This window comes from Polypterus senegalus, chromosome 3 (genome assembly GCF_016835505.1).
Source record: "Polypterus senegalus isolate Bchr_013 chromosome 3, ASM1683550v1, whole genome shotgun sequence".
In the NCBI taxonomy this organism is placed as follows: domain Eukaryota; kingdom Metazoa; phylum Chordata; class Cladistia; order Polypteriformes; family Polypteridae; genus Polypterus; species Polypterus senegalus.
Genome location: NC_053156.1, coordinates 154,924,874 through 154,947,596, shown reverse-complemented (window position 1 = coordinate 154,947,596; position 22,723 = coordinate 154,924,874). Strand labels below are relative to the sequence as shown.

General features: G+C 36.2%; 1 protein-coding gene across 2 annotated transcripts in view; it reads right to left on the bottom strand.

Moving 5' to 3' along the window:
* si:dkey-119f1.1 (uncharacterized protein LOC557127 homolog) overlaps positions 1-22,723 on the bottom strand; it is a 175,204-nt gene that overhangs the window by 89,122 nt on the left and 63,359 nt on the right. For both annotated transcript variants that reach the window (XM_039748107.1, XM_039748108.1), the window contains 4 exons: positions 19,850-19,930; positions 17,174-17,275; positions 6,439-6,558; positions 5,938-6,036 (listed from right to left, as the gene is read on the bottom strand). In XM_039748107.1, the coding sequence (XP_039604041.1) occupies positions 5,938-6,036; positions 6,439-6,558; positions 17,174-17,275; positions 19,850-19,930 (402 nt within the window). The remainder of the gene's footprint in view (positions 1-5,937; positions 6,037-6,438; positions 6,559-17,173; positions 17,276-19,849; positions 19,931-22,723) is intronic.

The window sequence follows — 22,723 nt, the reverse complement described above, 5'->3', positions numbered from 1 at the left end:
AGAATGCTAAGATAAATACTTGATATAATTTTCATGATGAAATGCATTAAAGCACGTATTAATTATGTGGGGGCACGGTGACATGGAAGTTGCACTGCTGCCTCGCAGCAAGGGTGTCCCAGGTGCTCCCTGCCTTGAATTTGCATGTTTTTCTGGTGGGTTTACTCACCATGCTTTAGTTTCCTTTCAAAGTCATGTAGGATGTGGGGTTTTGTTATGCTATATTGACCCTGCTAGTGTAGGTGTTGCTCATATTCACCCTGCGATGTGCTCCTGCCTCGCACACAATACTTGCTGGGATGGGTGCAACCCTGAATAGATGACATGTATAATGAAGATTTTTCTAAAGTTCTGAACGCTCCGTGGTCTAAGTTTATAACTAGTTCTAATTTCACAAAGATGTTTATCATGTGATGATTGGTTATGTGGGGAAAGAAAAAGGAAGGATAGGAACTGGGGGTTTGGTACGTCAGACAGAGACAGCAGGCATGCAATAAAGAAAGCCACTCAGAAGAACATCCATTGAAATCTGTGTTTGTGTCTAAGACCACCAGATCACTAACCCAACATTTACCAAATATTTTAGTTAAACCAATGTGATACCCATTCATACATCCAGTTTTTTTGAGCCTTGTCACACCTGCTATAAAGTTCTCTACACTGAACGTACACCTGGGGACCCCTTACTGTGTGGTAGCAGTACTACCGCCACACCACCGTGCATGTTTAAAACCTGCTTTAATGCATTTCATTATGAAAATGATATCAAGTATTGATCTTAGAATTCTAAATTTTGAGACAGCAGGAATATCATGAAGTGAATGTATTCTGTGCGCCGATCTCTGCCTGCACCTCCTCTTAGTGCAGAGTTTAAGTAGCACGTAGCGATTAACAATTGGGTCAGGGAACACTTTACACAAAGCATTTAATGTGCTATATAACTTATGGCAGGGATTGAGCAAATCTAGTAAATTAAACATGTATGTTAGGATGAAGTTTAGTTTACAACATTCTACTTTAATAACAAAATAAACTATGAGAATAAAGTGGAAATGTCGACTTTAATCTCAACATAAGCATCAAGATTAAACAGGAAATGTCAAGAAAAAAGTCAACATGTCGACTTTATTCTCGACATAGTTTTTTTTTCTTCTTCACTGTGGCCCTAATACGCTTCCATAAGGCTATACCACAAACAGCATTATAAGTGCAAGTTGCAGTTTTATTATCTATACTAATACAGGGAGTGCAGAATTATTAGGCAAGTTGTATTTTTGAAGATTAATTTTAATATGGAACAAACACAGTGCTATCAGTCAATCCAAAATGTTAATAAACCTGAAACCTGAATGTTTCACAACGGAAATGTGAGTGTGAACATCATCAGGGCAATACATATGTGCGCACAATTATTAGGCAACTATTAGTGTGCAGATTTATTATGCAACTAAAGGAAAAATGAAAATTTTCCCATCTCACTTGTTTATTTTCATCTGTTATAGTGAGAATAATAAACAAACACCTCAAAATTTACAAATAAACATCTCTGACATTTCAAAAAAATCAATCAATCAATCAATGACCAATATAGCCACCCTTCTTTCCAATAACAGTCATAAGCCTTTCCATTCATGGAGTCTGTCAGTTTCTTGATCTGTTGACGATCAGCTTTTTGTGGAGCAGTGACTACAGCCTCCCAGACATTCTTCAGAGAGGTGTATTGTTTTTTTCCCCCGTAAATCTAGCGTTTAAGAAGTGCCCACAAGTTCTCGATAGGGTTTAGGTCAGATGAGGAAGGGGGGCCATGTCATTATTCCTTCATCTTTAAGGCCTTTACTGGCTGGCCACGCAGTGGAGAACTTCGATGCAAGTGATGGAGCATTGGCCTGCATAAAAATCATGGTCTTTTTCCTGTATCACTGTTTGAAGAAAGTGTCTTCGAAAAACTGGCAGTAGGTTTGGGAGTTGATTTTGAGTTCATCTTCAATGCAAAAGGTCCAACTAGCTCATTTTTAAAAATACCAGCTCATACCAGTACCCCACCTCCACGTTGGAGTGGAGCTCTGTGCCCATTACTGATCCACAGGTCCATCCATCTGGCCCATCAAGAGTCACTCTCATCTCATCGGTCCATAAAACCTTTGAAAAAAATCTGTCTTCAGATATTTCTTGGCCCAGTTTTGACGTTTCAACTTATGTTTCTTGTTCAGTGGTGGTTGGGTTTCAGCCCTCCTTACCTTGGCCATGTCTTTGAGCACTGAACACCTTGTACTTCTGGGCCCTCCAGGTGGGTTGCAGCTCTGGAATATGAAAGTACTGGAGGATAATGGGTTCTTGGTAGTTTCACGTTTGATTCTTCTCAAATCTTTGGCAGCTAATTTGCGTCTTTTGTTCTCAACACGTTTCTTGCGACCCTGTTGACTATTTGCAACAAAATGTTTGATGGTTCTGTGATCACACACCAATATCTTAGCAATTCCAAAAGTGCTGCATCCCTCTGAAAGACTTTTTACAATTTTTGACTTTTCAGAGTCAGTTAAATCTCTTTTTTGGCCCATTTTGCCTGAGGAAAACTAGCTGCCTAATAATTCTGCACACCTTGATATAGGGTGTTGATCTCCTTAGGCCACACCCTCCCTCATTACACAAATACACATCACCTGACGTGCTTAAATCCAATAAGCATTCAAGTTAATACACCTTGGAGTTGGAATATACGCATTAAAAATGATGATATGGTCAAAATACTCACTTGCCTAATAATTGTGCACACAGTGTAAAAGTCGACTGACTGATTGACTGACTACTAGATGAATACGATATTCACGAGATACAAGTTTAATAAGAAGACGCAGGGTATAAAAGAGACTTTTGATCACTTTCTAACGGAGTTAAAATTGCTGGTGAAGGACTGTGCTTATGTTAACGAAGATGAGATGGTCAGGGATAGACTAGAGTTTGGCACAAACTCTGCGATAGTGCAAGAGAAACTTTTAAGTGCCGGGTCTTAGCTAACATTAAATAAAGCCGTGGACATCGCAAGATCGCACGAGATAGCATAAGCACACCTGAGAACCTTCGATGCATGTACTCCGAGCGGCTCACGTGAACTGACTATGATCACAGTACGCAGACAACAAGCAAGAGCTCCAAAGTGCGCTGAATAAAAAACGCATTACACAATTGAGAAGGCAGCAAAAGAATATGAAGTCAGTGATGCATACAAGTATATTCTTAAGTGCCGCTACTGCGGAAACAAAGCACACGGTGGAAAAAGTTAATGTCCAGCTAAAGGAAGACAGTGTAAAAAATGTGGTAAATTGAACCACTTTGCTAAAGTTTGCAGGATTGGGAAAGGTAAACCCGTGTATGCAGTGTGTGATGTCTCAGATAAACAGGAAGACGAGCTGTTTATTGATGCTGTAAGAAAGGAACAACCCTCTGAAGCTGAACAAGCCTTTGTAGACATATCAATAGGAAAGCAAGGTGTAAAGCTTAAGTCTAAATTAAGTTCACAGACACGCTGCCGCTGGCGTTTGTCATGCCTAAGACGAATACGATATTCACGAGATACAAGTTTAACAAGAAGACGCAGGGTATAAATGAGACTTTTGATCACTTTGTTATGGAGTTAAAATTGCTGGTGAAGGACTGTGCTTATAACAACAACAACAACATTTATTTATATAGCACATTTTCATACAAAAAGTAGCTCAAAGTGCTTTATATAATGAAGAATAGAAAAATAAAAGACACAGTAAGAAAACAAAACAAGTCAACATTAATTAACATAGAATAAGAGTAAGGTCCAATGACCAGGGTGGACAGAATAAACAAAAAAAAAAAAACTCCAGACGGCTGGAGAAAAAAAATAAAATCTGTAGGGATTCCAGACCATTAGACTGCCCAGTCCCCTCTGGGCATTCTACCTAACATAAATGAAACATTTATGCAAACAAAGATGAGATGGTCAGGGATAGACTAGTGTTTGGCACAAACTCAGCGAAAGTGCGAGAGAAACTTTAAAGTGCTGGGTCTGAGCTAACATTAAATAAAGCCATGGACATCGCAAGATTGCACGAGATAGCACAAGCACAGCTGAGAACCTGTACTCCGAGCGGCTCACGTGAACTGACTTTGAATGCAGTATGCAGACAACAAGTAAGAGTTCCAAAGAGCGCTGAACAAAAAATGCATTACACAATTGAGAAGGCAGCAAAAGAATATGAAGCGAGTGACGCATACAAGCATATTCATAAATGCAGCTACTGCGGAAACAAAGCACACGGCGGAAAAAGTCAATGTCCAGCTAAAGGAAGAGAGTGTAAAAAATGTGGCAAATTGAACCACTTCGCTAAAGTTTGCAGGACTGGGAAAGGTAAACCCGTGCATGCAGTGTGTGATGTCTCAGATAAAGAGGAAGACGAGCTGTTTATTGATGCAGTAAGAAAGGAACAACCCTCTGAAGCTGAACAAGCCTTTGTAGACATATCAATAGAAAAGCAAGGTGTAAAGCTTAAGTTTAAATTAAGTTCATAGACACACTGCCGCTAAAAATTCGCAGGCAAATCCACAACTTAATACCGGGAATGCCTGTTAAACATCTTAGATTCACGAGTACCGATTTGGGTAGTGAACACTTCGATGAATGAAACCTGTTATCTTTACAACGGTTGACAAACACGGAATGTAACTTGAACACAACACATCCTCCAAATACGAACCTGATTGAAAGAAATAATGATAATCAAATCCTTGATGATAGCAACACTCATAACAGTCACAAAACAATTACATTGACAATCATGTTACGTTATTTATAAAATGTTTCCTTTTCTTTTTCATAACTTCTACTTCTCCGCTGTGAGGCGCGGGTATTTTGCTAGTTAATGTATATAGCTTAGCTTGAAGCAAGGTCCATATTAATGCAATTTGCCTTAATTATGGTTCAGTTGGTAAAGATGTCTCACCAAGTTGCGCTTGTTTTATTTTATTTTAGTTTTATTTGGTGAATACTGTGTAATAAACTTGGGCTTGAAATCTTGAAGTAATAGTACTATTACTGGAAGTTGCACTATTATTTCATTTTATTGTTGTTATTTATTAGTTTAAATATTATACAGTTTAATGATGGTAAAGTTGCTTAAAAAGTCACTTTAACGTGTTAGTGGACAAAGATTGTTAACATTAACAAAGTGTAGTTGGTTTACAAAAAATATTTACTATTTATTTCTTTTGTAAGACATGTTCAGTGAAATACAACTTTTGACAAACACCTATGGATATTTTACTAAGTCTAAATTCCTCTTTGGATGGTTGAAAATATGATGTCAAAATTTTAGTTTAAGTTGTTTGCAAAATTTGTTCAATAAAAAGGTTCTATATTTTGACTGCAACTGTCATGCAATGTGATTCCTTCTCTTCGTTAGTGCCACCCCCTTGAAAACTATCTCTTTATGGGGCCATGCAAACCTGTATTAATACTTGTGTGCACATTAAAATGTTTTTTGTACAATGCTCACGACAGTGGAATAGGTTATTCTTAGCCAGTCTACTGCAGTAATTGCAGTGGAAAATGTGGTTAACATCCACTCATGCATGGGAAAAATATACCATTGAATACCATGAAACTGATATAATTTTGAAAAATACCGTGATACAGAATTTTGGTCATACCGCCCAGCACTAGAATACACTATGAATCAAACATAGTAAATGACGCTGAAAAATGTATTTTGCATTTCTTAATTATATTTGAAAATGCTTAGAAACATAACACAGTATGAATAACTACAATTACTAACACAGATAAAGCCCACACTGTAACAGTCTTAGACTTCACTGTGCCCAGTGTTTTACGCTAATGTACTATACCCATAAACACCAACTTGGTCATACTACTTATCATTTACAGAATTTAAGCCTATATGAACCTACCTTCCATTCTGTTACTTTCATGTCATATTTGACTGTATTGCCTTCTTCAGTCTGTATCCTGTCTTTAAGCGGCAGTATTTGTTTTTCAATTTCAAAAACCTAATGGAACATCATCATAAAAAAAAAGTTTCAATATAAATAAATACTCAAAAGTATTAACTACAAGGTACACTTAAATTTTATATTTTGTTTTGATTATACTTTTGTACCACATTATATTACATAAAACAAATTAACAACAGGTAGCAAAATGATGAAAGTATATTAGCTCTGTAAATTCTTTGGTTGGCCAATTGTTGCCTTTTTCATTGATCTAAAGTCTTTTTCATTCCTTAGGCTTGCCCCTAGATCTTGGGAATGTGCCAGGATTTAATTAATAAAAATATGCACTATCGAATGCAATAGCAAAACAATCATGATCCTGGAGAGGGAATAAAATGACATCTAAGGGAAAAAAATCATTGATTTGTGTGGTTGGCAAAATCCAAGTACATTTCTTACCATTGCCCAGGCCATGTGATGTTTCAACTCTTCCAATTTATTTTTCATTTCATCAAGAGATGAAAGGCTCTTGTATCTGTCTTCTTTTTCATTGTACTGGCGCTTTAGATCTTCAAAGATCTTAAGAAAATAAATTACAAAGTATAAACATGCTGATATATTAAGATAAATTAAATAGAAACTCTTGGACATAAGCATAATTCTACTGTCAAGGATGATAAAGGTCTCCTGAATCTGAAATGCAGATATTGAACCCTGCAAAGTTTTCTTCCAGGTATTATGGTCCTGTTGTCATATCTTTGAGTAAAATGTCACAGCATTGAAGCAGCGAAGTAACCAGACGTGGGAAAATATGTTCAATCCAACATTTACACAACTTGTGACATATAAACTTTACCCTGAGTAAAAAATAAGTGGGTTTAGAATTGCATTAGATTCACTGAATTCCAGTATCTTAACATTTTTGTTGATCATCGGACTGCATGTACCTGACTTTCATTCACTAATGTACAGTGGGGGGAAAAAGTTTTTTTTAAAGTAAATATATTTCCAATGAGAAATTCTCAACAGACTGCATCAACTCAAGAAATCCAGAAATATAAAGAATTCACATCATTAAAGGTCATAAATAAAGGTATGTGTAATAAAGTGGAATGACACAGGGGTATTGAACATACTAAGAAAAAGCAGTACACCAAGTCAGAAAGTATTTCCACCTCCTATCTGTGCATATTGGTATCAGCTGGATTAGTACACATTGATGGGTTATAAAAAGGTGTTTTGCTAGCAAGGTGTCACACAAGAAACATCTTATGATGGGTAAAAGGAAAGAGCTCTCACAAGACTTTCACAACCTGATTGTTGCAAACTATATCAATGGAACTGGTTACATACCTATTTCAAAACTTCCGAATCTTCCAGTAAGCACCATTTGAGCCACTACCCACAAGTGGAAGGAACATCACTCTAATATCAACCAGACACACACAAGAGCTCCTCGCAAGATTTCTGATCAGGGAGACAGAAGGATATCCAGAAGAGTAGCCTAAGAGCCAAGGACCACTCGGAAAGAAATCCAGAAAGACTTGGAAGCAGCAGGTACAATTGTTACAGACAAAACAATAATACACTCCACCAGAAAGGCCTCTATGCCCACTCACCCCGCAAGACTCCATTACTGGAGAAAAGACATGTTGAAGCTCATGTAAAGTTTGCTATTAAAATTATTTAAGTTTTGCCATATTTAATAACAGAAAAATAGGCTTGAGCTGCATGAAGAAAGGCAATGTGCGCTGAAGAGAACAAATGTGATTCAAGTAAAAATGATTAATTTTAGGCAAGTAATCTTTTCTAAACAGGGGATTGCAAATATAAATAAACTAGCCACCCCCTGCAAGCCCTGCCAGGCACCATCCCCTTGCTTTGTTGTTGCCTCACTGCTAAGCTCATCGGTGGCATTACCGAAGGTGTAGGGTTCAAGGGCTCACAGAAGTGAGAAGGGAGCATGCAACGAACCCGCATCGTCACACATGCAGATAGAGAGACTGATGTTGGATTTTACATACATTAGAGATGTAACGTTTTACTCATAAAAAGCTGCAGGGTCAAATGGAGCCAGTCCTTCAGTTCTTAAGGCAAATAAAAGTGTATCTTATATCATCTTATTGACATATTAGGTATAATTAGAAAATAAGAATTTTGGAACTTTGAAGCAGGCATTATAAAAAAAGCACAACAGCAGTAATATTCATTTCACTATCCAGAACCAAACCAAGCACAGAAGAACCAAGTACAGTAATCCCTCCTCGATCGCAGGGGTTGCGTTCCAGAACCCCCCGCCATAGGTGAAAATCCGTGAAGTAGAAACCACATGGTCATTTTTATATATTTTAACCCCTTAGAAACTCTCCCACACTGTTTATAAATATTCTCCGCACAGTTATATAGTAAACCCTTGTTTATCGCTGTTAATCCACTCCAGACAGATAAATGAATTTCCACGAAGTAGAATTCTCTATTTATAAATCTAATATTTTCGCAGTTAGAGCATTGAAAACCTGTTTACGACCTTCTAAATACATTTTTTAACATTATTAGAGCCCTCTAGACATGAAATAACACCCTTTAGTCAAAAGTTTAAACTGTACTCCATGACAAGACAGAGATGATAGTTCTTTCTCACAATTAAAAGAATGCAAACATATCTTCTTTTTCAAAGAAGTGCGTGTAGCAGAGAATATCAGGGAGAGAGAGTAAAGTAAACAATCAAAAATCAATAGGGCTGTTGCGCTTTTAAGTATGCAAGCACCGCGATAAAGCGGCTGCAATGAAGGGATCGATGTGGAGGTAGTCTTTCAGCATTTTTTACAGGAGCGTCTGTATCTTGTAAGCAAACAGCCACTGTGCAAGCAGCCCCTCTGCTCAGGAGCAGAGAATGCCAGAGAGAGTGAGAAAGGCAGAGAAAAGCAAACAATCAAAAATCAATACGGACTGTTAGAGCTTTGAAGTGTGCGAAGCACCACGCGGGAAGCATATCATATATCATTGAGGAGTTTTATTTAATACGCAATACGTGCTCTGATTGGGTAGCTTCTCAGCCATCTGCCAATAGTGTCCCTTGTATGAAATCAACTGGGCAAACAAACTGAAGAAACATGTACAATAAATTAAAAGACCCATTGTCTGCAGAAATCCGCGAACCAGCGAAAAATCCATGATATATAGTATATTTAGATACGCTCACATTTATAATTCCGCGATGGAATGAGGCCGCGAAAGTTGACGCGCGATATAGCAAGGGATCACTGTATGCCGAATTACATACTGTATGTTACTGTGATTATTTCAAATAAATGAAGATTACACTTAAAGATGTGTAACATAGTTTTGCGGCCCTTTTCTAGAATACTGTGCAGCCTTGACTTTTCTATTATGAGTTAGAAAGTGTATGCATTTGTGAAAGAAAAATTAACTGCTTGCAAGCAACTGAGGGTTAATAGCTGACAAAGCCATTTTGCTATAACAGCAGGTTATTCACACAGGCGTCTGTCATAAGACAGGGTGCAGTAAGTGGACCAAAGACAATTTCCAGTTTCTTGGGAACATATCTATTTGACACAGGAAAGATGACCAATCCTTCTTTAGGGTCTATCTGATAATTGAAAAAAATAAGAACAGATGTCCCATTAGCATACTAAAACAAAATGCTTAAGTAAACGATATTATGTTTATTTTTAAGAAATAAGGGGAAAGGGGAGGAAGAAGAAATTATAAAAAGCCAATAGACAAAAAATGTAACTGCTCTTCTGCCTTGCAATGTAGAATCCACGTACTCATCTGTGACTGAATAAAAATCTCATTGATTGAACTTGTCCTGTCTTCTTCAGGGGAGTTTTTTACTTCCACACATGACATAATGTGCAGGTATGTTCAGGGATACAGTTGCAGTTACAAGTGTTTTGAAAGTGGAAGCATTTTATTTTTTATGTTATCAAAGATAGGTACATCATGTTTGTATTTATTAAGTATTGTTCTAACAATGGATCATATTAAAGAATAATTATGGTGGTACTAACCAACCTGCGGCGTAACATACGCCGCATATAATTTATTGATGAGTGAACACTTCCTGAAAGACACAGTTGTCCAAATGGGGAGGGTTTGAAGATACAACTGTCAATGAATGAAAAGATGGAACTCTGGAGAGAGCAACATACAATTGTCCGTGAGTGAAAACAGGTTTTGGCAGATACAGGCATATTTTTTTGAAAGTTTGTCTTTGTGCCTTATTTATAGTCAATGCAAATGCCACTCTAACAGGTAATTGCCTGCGTGTAAAAGTAAAAGGCAAATCAGAATCTGATGGGGTCAGGGAAATTCGGGGAATAAAGACAGTCTGTGAGGTAGCAGATGTGATAGTCTTACACTCCAGTACATTGCAGTGAATGCTGGTAACAGAAAGTCTAGTGCCATCACAAAGACCTTTTGCTGGCATGAGGTTCCAGAGAAGTATGATGACTGAACCAATTTTAATTTTGTGTATATGCGGAGGCATGCCAGTGGGAGTAAGACTATTAAGAAATTCTTCGGGGAATGCAAGTTGATCTGCAGGATCGTCTGTGACAATGGAGTCAATGCTGGTGAAAGTTACTTCGTCGTTAGGGATAAGTTTCAGCACCTGTTCATTAAGGTGTAGTGAGTCATCGTTGGTGACGCTTAATATAGCTCGCGTACAGAGTTGTTCCAGAGTGACAGTTGAGAAGTTGATGTCGCCATATAATTGCCTTGAGAGCGATGTTGGAAGCCTGCGGAGGGTGAGAGTTGGCGGGCGGGACTTTGTCGTGTGTTCCCCATGACGCGGGAGGAGGGTTAGAGTGGGCGTTCATGGCTCTTTCGTGTGTAACCCATGGGCGGGGCTCTGTTAGAGTTGGCAGATGGGGCTCTGTGAGTTGGCGGTCGTGGCTCTCTGTCTTGTGTGCGGTGAAAAGTCAACGTGGCTCAGAGGTGCATGTGTACTTTAGCAGAGACGAAAGTGACTGAGGCTGTGTTTGGTAAGTTGTTGCGTGCGGGCACAGGAGCAAACACTGCACATGCCTTGAGAGCGATGCTGGACGACGGTTACAGTTGCCGTGCGTGGCTCTTTCCTGTGTATCCCATGACGCGGTAGGAGGGTTAGAGTTGGCGGGCGGGGCTCTGTTGAGCGTATCCCATGGTCTTAGAGTTGGCAGGCACGACTCTCTGTCTTGCGTACCCTTAGTGAATTATAATTTATATATAGACAACTAGCAGACCTCGTGCGCTTCGCTGCAGTCGCCGTAGCTGGAATAAGAAGAAAGTAACAGTAAACCGCAACACCGCCGGGAACACTGGCACACCACGTCTACTAAAGACTAAGAAACACTAAGTAGAAACACTAAAGGAAAAAATACTATTCAGTAAGTACTGCGTCTAGTAAACAGTAAATCAGTAAAGGAGAGAGGACTAAACACACTGGGGAGATGATCACGTGACTCCCCAACCCGCCTTAACTCTCCATCCATCCACAAACACAGTCTCTCGGATCCCAACTCTACTTTATATAAATCAGTAAAGAAGAGAGGGCTAAACACTAAGGAAAAAGAACGGTAAGACCGCGTCAGCTGTGGAGCTCAGCTCGGAGCGAAATGAAGTGAATGAAATGAAGTGAATGGGAGGGGAGATGATCACGTGACTCCCCCACCTGCCTTAACTCTCAATCCCTCCACAAACACAATCTCTCGGATCCCAACTCTCCTTTATATGTATAGATGTAATTATATGTATTAGTAGAGTGCATAAAAACACATTTTTAAATTGCTTTGTACAATCTGTACTTCAAAACTGAGCCCAAATAAGCTTCAGGTAATTGAAATGACATTCACAAATAGCTGATTCAAACTTAAATGATGTAAAAATTGCATCAATTGGTATATTACTGTTATTAGTTGGTTCTGGAGGGTCTATGGCTAACTGAAGTTCATATTTATTAAAAATTATATTTTTGAAGGAATTACCTGATGGAGAAGTAAAATGTGTGTTAATGTCAGTTTCTGCAACTGGGAATTTGCCCTCACCTTAGCTGATACTACAATAACTTGGAAATAGTTTTCTGTCAAGAGCGGCAATGAGACATGTAAAAGATGAAAACATAAAAGTTAAAATACATTTCAGAGTAAATCTTAATTTGTGATTCCACTGAAATATTCTCTGCAATTTTACTAATGTTTTTTTAAAAGAGAATTGTTTTAATTTCAAAAATTTGTTGTGATGCATTCTATTCAAGATATCTCAACAGAAATTGAATTTTCCAGATGAATATTCTTAAAAGATAAGTGTGTCAAATTCCAACAAAACTGTTTCATGGAGATCAGAGATTCAGTGGTTACAGACATGAGGACAACGGTGGCTTTTACATTTTACACAAAGGTAAATAATAATTCCAGAGAAAAAGTATGCAACAATTATTGAGGAAGACCAAAAGAGAATAAAGCTCACTCTGCTTAAGTAAACGAAGTTCAAGACGAGACATAATGCAAGTGCTTTAAATTATGAAGCAAGTTAGTATACTTGGTGAAAATGGCTACTTTAAAATTAGTTCTACAAGGAAAACATCGGGAGATCAGGTAAAAGCTGATTAGAAGTAAATTTTGCACTTTCTGAATTTCACATTTATGTTTTCATATTACTCAATCAAACAAAACACTGTGTTCTGTTGTTTTAAACTTTCAAAGAATAATTAATCATTAATTAATTAGGAAATCATGGAAGTTCATATATTCCCTCTTCAAAATTGTTATTATACATTTGTGTAAGTTAAGAAAAAAATTGCTTAAAGTTGGACATACTTTAAATTACACAAATGTTTGGAATTAAATGTGTTAAATTTGTGAGCATCACTCATATATGTAGAGATTATATAACTGTATGAATATGAAGTTTATTTGATAGTTCTTTTACCTGATTAGATAAATTTCCCATTATTAGTTATTTTGTGTTTGTGCCATGCAAGTTCTTTGCATTGTGTGATGTGCACGCAGCCCCGCCCTGCTTCAATAGCACCTTTGCGGCCCAGTTACACGGTAGAGCGTCCGTTGTCCATAGAAAACTCATCACCATGACAACGAGTTTGCTCACAGCTCTCCATGAAGGCAGCCAGGGACCAATCAATCGCTGATATTGGGGGTTGGGTGGTGTTATTTTAATTTGGCCAATGACCTGGCCCACTTTCTCTTTGTCTCCTCTCCTTCAGGATGATCCGATCATAATCATGGATCCACAGACCAACCCGAGGAGGAGATTATCAATGCTTGGTTTGAAGGAGGAAAACGAGGCGGAATGACTAAGTCACTGCATGCTTGCAGCGTTTGTGTGTTATAGAGTGGTAGCTCCTGCTTCAATAAATATGCTTGCTGTTCTTGTTTGAAGTTGTTAATAAAGCTGATAATTCTGAAAATTGAGACTCAGCCTCATGTTTTTGGCGTGTAAGACAGTGACTCAGACATCACAATTGTTGATAAGTTAACAGTTCAAAAAAAACAATGCCATATACTTAAACTGTTATTAAATAAGATGAATAATCAGATGCAGTATTCCCAAAATTATATATTATTCTAGCCCTGTCATTAACTTTTTCATTCTGTTTATAGGAAAAATGTATTCATTTTCTTCTGCCTTTGCGATGCTGTTTGCTTTTTAACTCTCATTTTCAAATAAAAAAATAAATGTAGGTGATAAAAAAAAAACGTTTAGGCAATCCAAAAAATATGGAAAATGAGAAGAAATGTCAATTAATTCACAAACACTACAAAACTGATGAAAGATCAAAATATATATGAAATACAATTCAGGGAATTAAACATAATAACAAAGAAGTAAATGCATAATGCAAATCAGAAAGTTACGGTATACACGTTTTCAAAATTTTAAGTTTTAAAGAATATCTATACTGCAAAAAATATCTCTTTCCAGAAAAATAATTTAACAATGATTTCAATGATCGTAATATAATTTATTAAATTACTTCAAACAACCACCATAATCTATACTAATAAAAGGCAAAGCCCTCACTAACTCACTCATCACTAATTCTCCAACTTCCCGTGTAGGTAGAAGGCTGAAATTTCATTTCGAAATTCTACACGTAACGGTCATAACGGTCGATAACAGTCGACAACGTCCGCCATGTTGAACTTTCTTATTTATGGCCCCATCTTCACGAAATTTGGTAGGTGGCTTCGTTTATTACGATTATAGTTATTGTGTAGGTATTTTAGACTTGCTTTACATTGTTCAGGTACCCATTTCCTTTATCGTTCCAACCGTACCCCCATAACATGTCTATCAAAATGATCACCATTGATCAAAGAACTGTCACTTACCGAGTGGTTTCCATGCCTGGAGATGGCACCTGCCTTTTCCATTCTCTTTGTTACATGTGGCACGGCCATATCAGGCTCACTCTTGATATCCGGAGGAACATTGTGTCTTATGTATTGAATGACTGGGACAGGTTCAAGGTGTGGACTGATGACGGTACAGGATATAATTATACTACAAAGGAGCACTATAACAGTGAAATGCTTAAGCCCTTCACCTATGGTTCTGCATGTGAGTTGATGGCTGCCGCTGAACTGTTCGGTTGTCACTTTCAAGTGTATCGAAATGGCCAAATATTTTACACCTTTGACAACCGCCAATGCCTCTTAATCATCTTAGATTCACAGGTTACGATTTTAGTAGTGGACACTTTGATGTTTATGAATGTTTAAACTCTCAAAAGCTGGATGTGAAGTTATCGATGAAACCGGTTGTGTGCTTACAATGCTTGACAGATGCCGAATGTCACTTCAACACAAGTCCTGCAAATACTGACGTAATTGAAACAAACCATGAAACTCAGACCGATTATGACAGCAGCAATCCAAGCTGTGAGATTTGAAACAAGATTACTGTTTGGATGGCCAACTGTACGTTGCATGCTCAAGAGTAAGCTCAGCGCACAGCTTGATCATATTACAACTAGAGGGCCGAACTCACAATGTGTTATACAAAGAGATCCTTAACAAATAATTATTGGCATATTTTCCCTTAGTTTCAAAAGGTTTAATTTTCTTCTTAATAAAAATTTGAATGCAGTACTTTTGCTAGTTAACAATAAAACAAATTTCCTTTGCTGACAAAATAATGTGCAACAATGATAAACAAACTTTACCAACTGTTAGTATTCATATGTAGCCAATCATACGTGATAAGCATTGAACACAAATACTAACATTTAGTTGCGTAATTTCACCAATGAATTAATAACTTTCATGGAAATTCAGAACCAGCACAACAAAGAATATTTCACAAACACTTAAACCACTAAAAGTATTGTATTTTAAGCACAAAACCAAAAAAAAATCTGAAAGTAAATTTTAAAAAGCCACAGCTCAAAATAACTGTGGAACACAATTACATTAAGAAAGACCGTAATGCCTAGTTGGGGCTGGGCGGTCTCATGGCCTTGGAACCCCTGCAGATTTTGTTGTGTTTTTTTTTTCTCCAGCCCTATGGAGTTTTTTTTTTTTGTTTGTTTTTTTCTGTCCTCCCTGGCCATCAGACCGTACTTTATTCTTTGTTAAATAGTATTGCCTAATTTTTATATTTTTTCATCTTGTAAAGCACTTTGAGCTACATTATTTGTATGAAAATGTGCAATACAAATAAATGTTGTTCTTGTAACAAGTACCTAAATGTCGAAATATAATTTGTTTAACAGATAAAACCGCTTCAACAATATCACAGAATCAACTGTCAAGAAGGCATATTGAAATGTTGTCAGTCAATCATAGTGGTGGGGTAAATTCTAGAAAATCCCTAGTTCTGGGTAAAAAAGGTAGACACAAATTTGATGCCCATAAAAACGTCAATCCTACGATTGGCAATAAACTTATTATACCAGATGTGTCACAATGATCCATACCAAACGTCAGAAGTATAGTTCTGTATACTAACTATAGTTAGTTATTTTGTTAAGGGCATTGAGGAGTGCAAATTTGCCAGACTTTTGTAACTCACCACACATAAAGCATAAAAAATCTGGACTGTTCTCCACTCAACTTTCCTAATAACTGTTCAAGTAAAGTATTTACCACTTCTGGTTGTCTGATTATAATGAAACTGCATATCTGTGTGTTTGAAACAAAATTTCACTCACTTAACTTTGTTTATAATGTAAGCTTATATGGCAAAAAGCTGAATGTTTTTTGTGGTCAGTAATATTCCAGTTCCAGTCACCTGATCAAGGTCAGGTTTTATATCTAACGATAAGTGAAATTATCTCTATTTATATCATGGTAGTAATGCATATGTAATAGTGCTCATACCTGTTAAGATATCATTTCCAGTTATCCAATTAATGTTAAGATTATATATCTATAAGATGATATAAAATTTTAGTTATTTTTCTCTTCTTATAATGCAATTTCACATGAAAAACTGCTATCCAAAAAGCTGATAGAAAAATAACATTTTTATATATCACCCTAGCTTAAAGCGTTCAAGTTACTGTGTTTCCAGACATATACACAGACATAATTGCAAAAATTGTCACAACGTATTCAGGAGCGCACTAAACATGGAAATTCATCATAATTTCCATGCCGATTTTTTAAATTTTTTAATATATGGTTTTATAATTTTGTGATTTGTATTGTGATAACAAATTTCTTGTTTTTTAAGCCTTTATTCAAACTTGAATCATTTTTTATTTTCAAATTAATTATTACCATTAAAACATTACTGTATAACTCCACTGTTTGGCTAAATTAACTGTAACTAAAATAGAATTGAGTCATCGTCTGTTAAATAAAATGTATTAAAAATAAAATTAAGCTCTTGTTTTCAAAATAATATTTTCAGGGTTAATAATTTAAAACAGTGTACATGTCATATATTAGGGAGAAACTATTACACTGCTATTTTTAAAGGAACAATTACTTATTACAAATGTCTTTATACTAGATACATACTCTAAAAGGTGGTTAAAATAAATTGATAAAACTCAAACTGATCCTTATACACCTTACAAAAGAGAACAGTTAGATCCAAAGTAAAATAATATATCTTAATTCCACAATAATTTTATGTAAATAATATACTTTAAAATTGTGGTGAACATTATTTAAATATGTTTTTAATGCTATTATAATTAAAGAAATTGTTAAATGCACATTACCTCATCCTGCTTATCTAACTTATGCTGCGTATCTGTCTTTGTTTTTATAATATAAGCATAATCTTCTTTCATTTGCTCAAGCTGAGTGGCTTTCATGAAGAACTAGAAAAAATGCAAAGGTAAATTTTAAAAGAATACATCAGAAAAAGAAGCAAGCAGTGCAGAAAAGATTCACATTCTGCTTAATAATAATACTTAATAATTGGGAAAATCCTAAAATAGAAAGTACAGTATGTTAGCAATGCAATGAACAAAAGAAAATAGTAAAATCAATAAATAATTGTTATTTTTTCCAGTCACAGTACGGGGGTCCTCTGGTAACAACATCTCCACACATGACATTTCGAGTTTACAACACTATATCCCATAAAAACTTAAAAAAAAAAAAAAAACTGAGACGCGAGTGTTTCGGCTTACACTATTAGTGTTGTACTTACAGACTACATGGACAAACTAGTTTGGTTGTGCATAGCGGAAGAATACGCAGTAACGCGGCGTATGAGTGAGGGAGTTGGCGAACTAGTTTGGTTGCGCGCGTAGGAAGTGTTCCGTTTGTGTTGCTTTGTTTGGCAACTTTTTGGCCCTTATCATAGTTCCTAAACGAAAGTCAGAGTCTTCAGATGGTAGTACTTTGAAGAAGAGGAAAGCCATCACAAAATTAGACATTATAAAGAGATCAAGGAATAAAGGAATTTTTTTACACTCATTTTTTCTGTTACTACAGTAAAGTATATTTATGTCCTTTTCCTTTTTCTGTGGCTTAGTTGTGTTTTTATGCTCTAGATTATGATTTCGCAAATGTGTTAGGACAGCTAAGTGACTTAGGCTAGGGTGTGTTTCGACTTTCACCAAAATTTGGGTTACATCACTGTTGTAGGAATGGAACTGGGTTGTAACATGAGGACCCCCTGTACTTTTCTAAATAATTTTGTCAGGACAGGCTCGGCCTCTATTTGACTTTGTTTAAGAAGGAACAGAAAATTCACAAGTAAAATGTATTTTTTGTTTGCAAAGACTCTTTACATAGCTTTAAAGTAGTGCTTATATGTTTGCCCAAAGGTGACATTATCAAAATTTCTTGCCAACATTTTCTGTGTGTACTCTGTTTTGCTATGCATGCTCGGTTAATGATGTCTGTATCTGCACAAAGATGTACACAGCTTTGAAGAAACACTGTAAGGATGTCTTTAGCATAGTCCAAACAATTCACTGGATATCACTTTTCAGAAGCGTCATAATTTTTTTGAACATCCAGCTCTCCATTTACCTAAATTGTTTCAACAGAGATACTGTGCTAGCTTAGCAAGCATGTATCTTTCTTGATAAGACCAGGATATAGTTAGAAGCTGATGACAGCTTCCAGCATCAACTAAAACATGCTGCTGTTGTAATATCGCGAGGAGAGAAAAACAATGAATTACAGTATTTACAATGTTCTTTTTTTGTCCCGGACCTGATCAATACTTAAAATTTGGGGCCTCATGTAAAACCAAGTCCCAGAATTCACCATTAACCCTGTGGGTACTAAACCCATTCATGACTCTATTCAGTTACAAATATAACAATTGCAACCCGGCTTTATTTTCCTTTATGTATTTAACAATTTGTGAGAGTTTTATTTATCAGCTAATCTTTCTTTCATGTTCAAATGCAAAAATAAATGTGTAAACAGCACATATCAGATAGGTTTTAAACTGAACTGTTGACTAACTTGATTTGAAAAAGTCTCCTTACAAATATAGTTACTGTAAGTGAAATTCACTGAATAATATTAGTGTGTACTGATAAGTAGAGATAACTTGGAGAAATTTGGCATAAAGTATAATGTTTGGAGTTTTAATTTTGATAGCATTGAGCAAGCATATATTTTTCAATTGCTGAAAAGAAAATGTCAATTAATAAATTTAGTATGTGTATATAATAAGAGAACCCAACTATTTATTAAATTATTAAATACTGCCCTGCAAATCTGTAAAATCCTCAGGATTTCATGTAATTGGAAAAAAATCCACCCATCAAAAATTAAATTCAGGCTGTAATTTACATATTACTGTTAATTAGTTTTAATAAATTTGGTAATGCTATTTTTATTAATGAAACTTTACATGTTTTTAAATGCTTTTCATTTTTCCTGTTTTTGGAAATGTAGCCTCATTTTTTAAAACTAAAATTTATATCAGTGCACAGTATTGGTCCATATTTTTAAGAACATAATTTGCACTGGCTGTCAAAAATGTTAATGGCACAGTCCTGATCAGAATAATTTATAACATATATTGTCCTGCCCCTTAAAACTTTGTAAAAATGTAATTAGCATTAGACTGCACTTGGTACATGCTACCAATAAATGGTATTCAATGTGCCATTGTCACTTCAAATGTTTCTGCTTTCATGGCACATTTTCTAACTTTTAAGTTAAAAACACCTTCTACTGTAGACTAACTGCATTCTTTATTCTAATTTTTGTACTGTTTTAACGTAATGTACTCAAATTTTAAAACTGTAATCATTCTGTAAAGTGCTTTAACAAAGGTGAATGGTGGCGAAAATATAAAGGCTCTGTTTTTTTTTAGTCATTTAGTCTAATGGGCAGTAGGTAGATATTCAACTTTCGCACAGAAGACATTGAAGCCAGATAACAGAATTTAATTAAAGTGTGAAAAAGTAAATACTTACTTTGTATTTGTCACCCTCGCCTTTTGAATGTAAAAAATGTTTACTCATTTCTTGAGTTAAAATTGACACTGGATTGTCAACCTATAAAAAAATAAATAAATAAGGCATAGTTGGACTAAAGCATAAAATACACACTTCTAAAATATTTAGAGGATAATATATCGGAACCTGAAGACGACTAATGTAAAACACAATAAGAACAAGTACAAGTGATGATCAAACTATTAAGAGCTTGAAGCTGCAATTGGGCAGATATGATTTCCTTTGTACTAAATTATGTGAATTACAGATTTCTAGCATGTTCAATTTAAAGTGTATCTTTCTTGCTTCAGAATCAAGTCAAGAGGATACTAAAAACAACAAACTCCAGTGCTATCAATGAATTACGATCATTAGCTACTTACACACCTTTGAAATTTCCTTCCCACACAGTCAGCATGTACTAGTGCCAGGACCGGCCCCCAGTCTGGCAGTGATGAATGAATATAATTTTGCCATCATGGACAAAGTTATAATGTGGAGTGATAAAACACGAGATAGCAGATACTACAAAGAATTAATCTGCTAAATCCATTACCAATTCCAAAGACCTAAGAAAATATGAACTAATGAATTCAGAATTGGATAAATTTAAGAACCATTTTAAACCTGACACTTGATCTTGATGTGTCATAAAGAGTCAAGAGTCTAAATAACAATCAAAACAATGGAAGAATGATTATTCTGTACCAAAGAAATTCCAGGTCAATGATGTTGTGGGCGTAGCTCATATTAATTACATGCCCCAAAAAGGCACACATAACTGATTGATATAATGCAGACAGTTTGGCATTTTGACAAGATGGCAAAATTGAGATCAAAGTGAGATTAAGATCCCCACCTAACTATCTTAAACGATGACATGCAAATTACTCAAAAATTGTGAACGTTACATATTCAAATAATAAAAACCAGAGCAGCACTACTGTGTTTGCAATGAACACACATGCATGGTTACACTTGCAAATAATAGTCTTTTCAATTCGGCTGCACAATTTTAGACTTTACCAGTGATGATACAAAATCAGTAACTGAAATGCTTATTGTAAAAAAAATGCCTTTTGTTATTTGGAGTTAATTTTTCAATGTTGCTGTTTAATATTAACCAAATAAACTGTTTACACCTTTCTTTTTAGTTCTGTTTTTCTCAATTAATTTTGTGGTTCACAGAAAATTTTGCTTGGGGGAAATGGAGGGGAGAGGATTTTTACAGATCAGGTATTCTTTACGTTATGTTATCAAAAGATGAAGAAGTACATGCTGCTAATACATAGTGCAATGGAATGTCACAGTTTCTCTGCCAGAAAATTCATCTTGCCTGGGTCAGAATTTTGGGTGATAACCACTTACTAAGTAAAAGACTTAACTTACAGCTTCTCTATTCTACTGCCTGTGAAGACCATCAAGAAAGTTGATAGGATCTTCTAGCAGATTTAGAAGATACACCTGAGGTGTCTTTTTCACCTTTTTGAGCCACTTGTGCGTCTGGAAAATTCAAATATTATATATATTCAGGTTTGACCCAAAACAATATCTTGCTCAAGCTTCTATGAGGTGGATGCCTGTTCATGTGACATGCACCAAGACCAAAGAGGACTACTATGTAGAATAAATTAACTCCAACATTCCATAAGCTGGAAAGGGTGTAATGAGCCTAGTTTAGGGTTGTATGAAACATATCTTGCATCTCCATAAGTATCGCAGCTTAAAGAATGAGGTTTAACTTTGGGAAGAAACGGGTGGCCTGAACAAGCATACTAATAAAAGGAATAAAAATAGGAATGGTAGGCATTTGTTACTGGTTGTTGAATAGTGCTCTCATTTAATTGACCAGTTAATGATAAATAAACATGCAGAAATTGTTATTTTTATATTAGGTCACTTACATTTTATTGCGATATTTTATTGTGAAATTTTGACAAACTACTGAAGGCTGATAAGGATTTTCTGATGCTCAGATGTGTTGCTCACTCACTTCTATTAAGATCCATGTGTCCACTATTCTAGTAAAGCCAGCCATCTTATTTCAAGATCACAGGTGGTAGAAGGCTGAAATTTGGCAGGCTCATTCCTTACAGCTTACTTACAAAAGTTGGGCAGGTTTCATTTCGAAATTCTACGCATAATGGTCATAACTGGAACCTATTTTTTTGTCCATATACTATAATAGACTTCTGCTCGATGCCCATGGGAGTTACGCCTCCCACGTAATTTAGTGCCTGCCCATATAAGGTCGTCCATCAGTGGCAATCCAATAGAAACACTGCCGCTAAATATTCATGGGTGAAGGACTGTGCTTATGCAGAGGAAGATGAGATGGTCAGGGTGGTGTTTGGCACAAACTCAGCGAAACTGCGAGAGAAACTTTTAAGTGCCGGGTCTAAGCTAACATTAAATACAGCCGTGGACATCGCACGAGATGGCACCAGCACAGCTGTGAACCTTTGATGCATGTACACCAAGCGGCTCACATGAAATGACGAAGTGCACAGACAAATAGCAACATTTCCAAAGAGTGCTGAACAAAAACCGAATTACACAATTGAGAAGGCAGCAAAAAATATGAAGCGTGTGATACATACAAGCATATTCATAAGTGCAGCTACTGCGGAAATAAAGCACACGGTGGAAAAAGTCAATGTCCCGCTAAAGGAAGACAGTGTAAAAAAAAACCTGTGCATGCAGTGTGTCACGTCTCAGATAAAGAGGAAGACGAGCTGTTTATTGATGTAGCAAGAAACGAATCGATGAATGAAACCTGTTACCTTTACAATGATTGACAAACACGGAATGTAACTTGAATACAACACATCCTACAAATATGAACCTGATTGA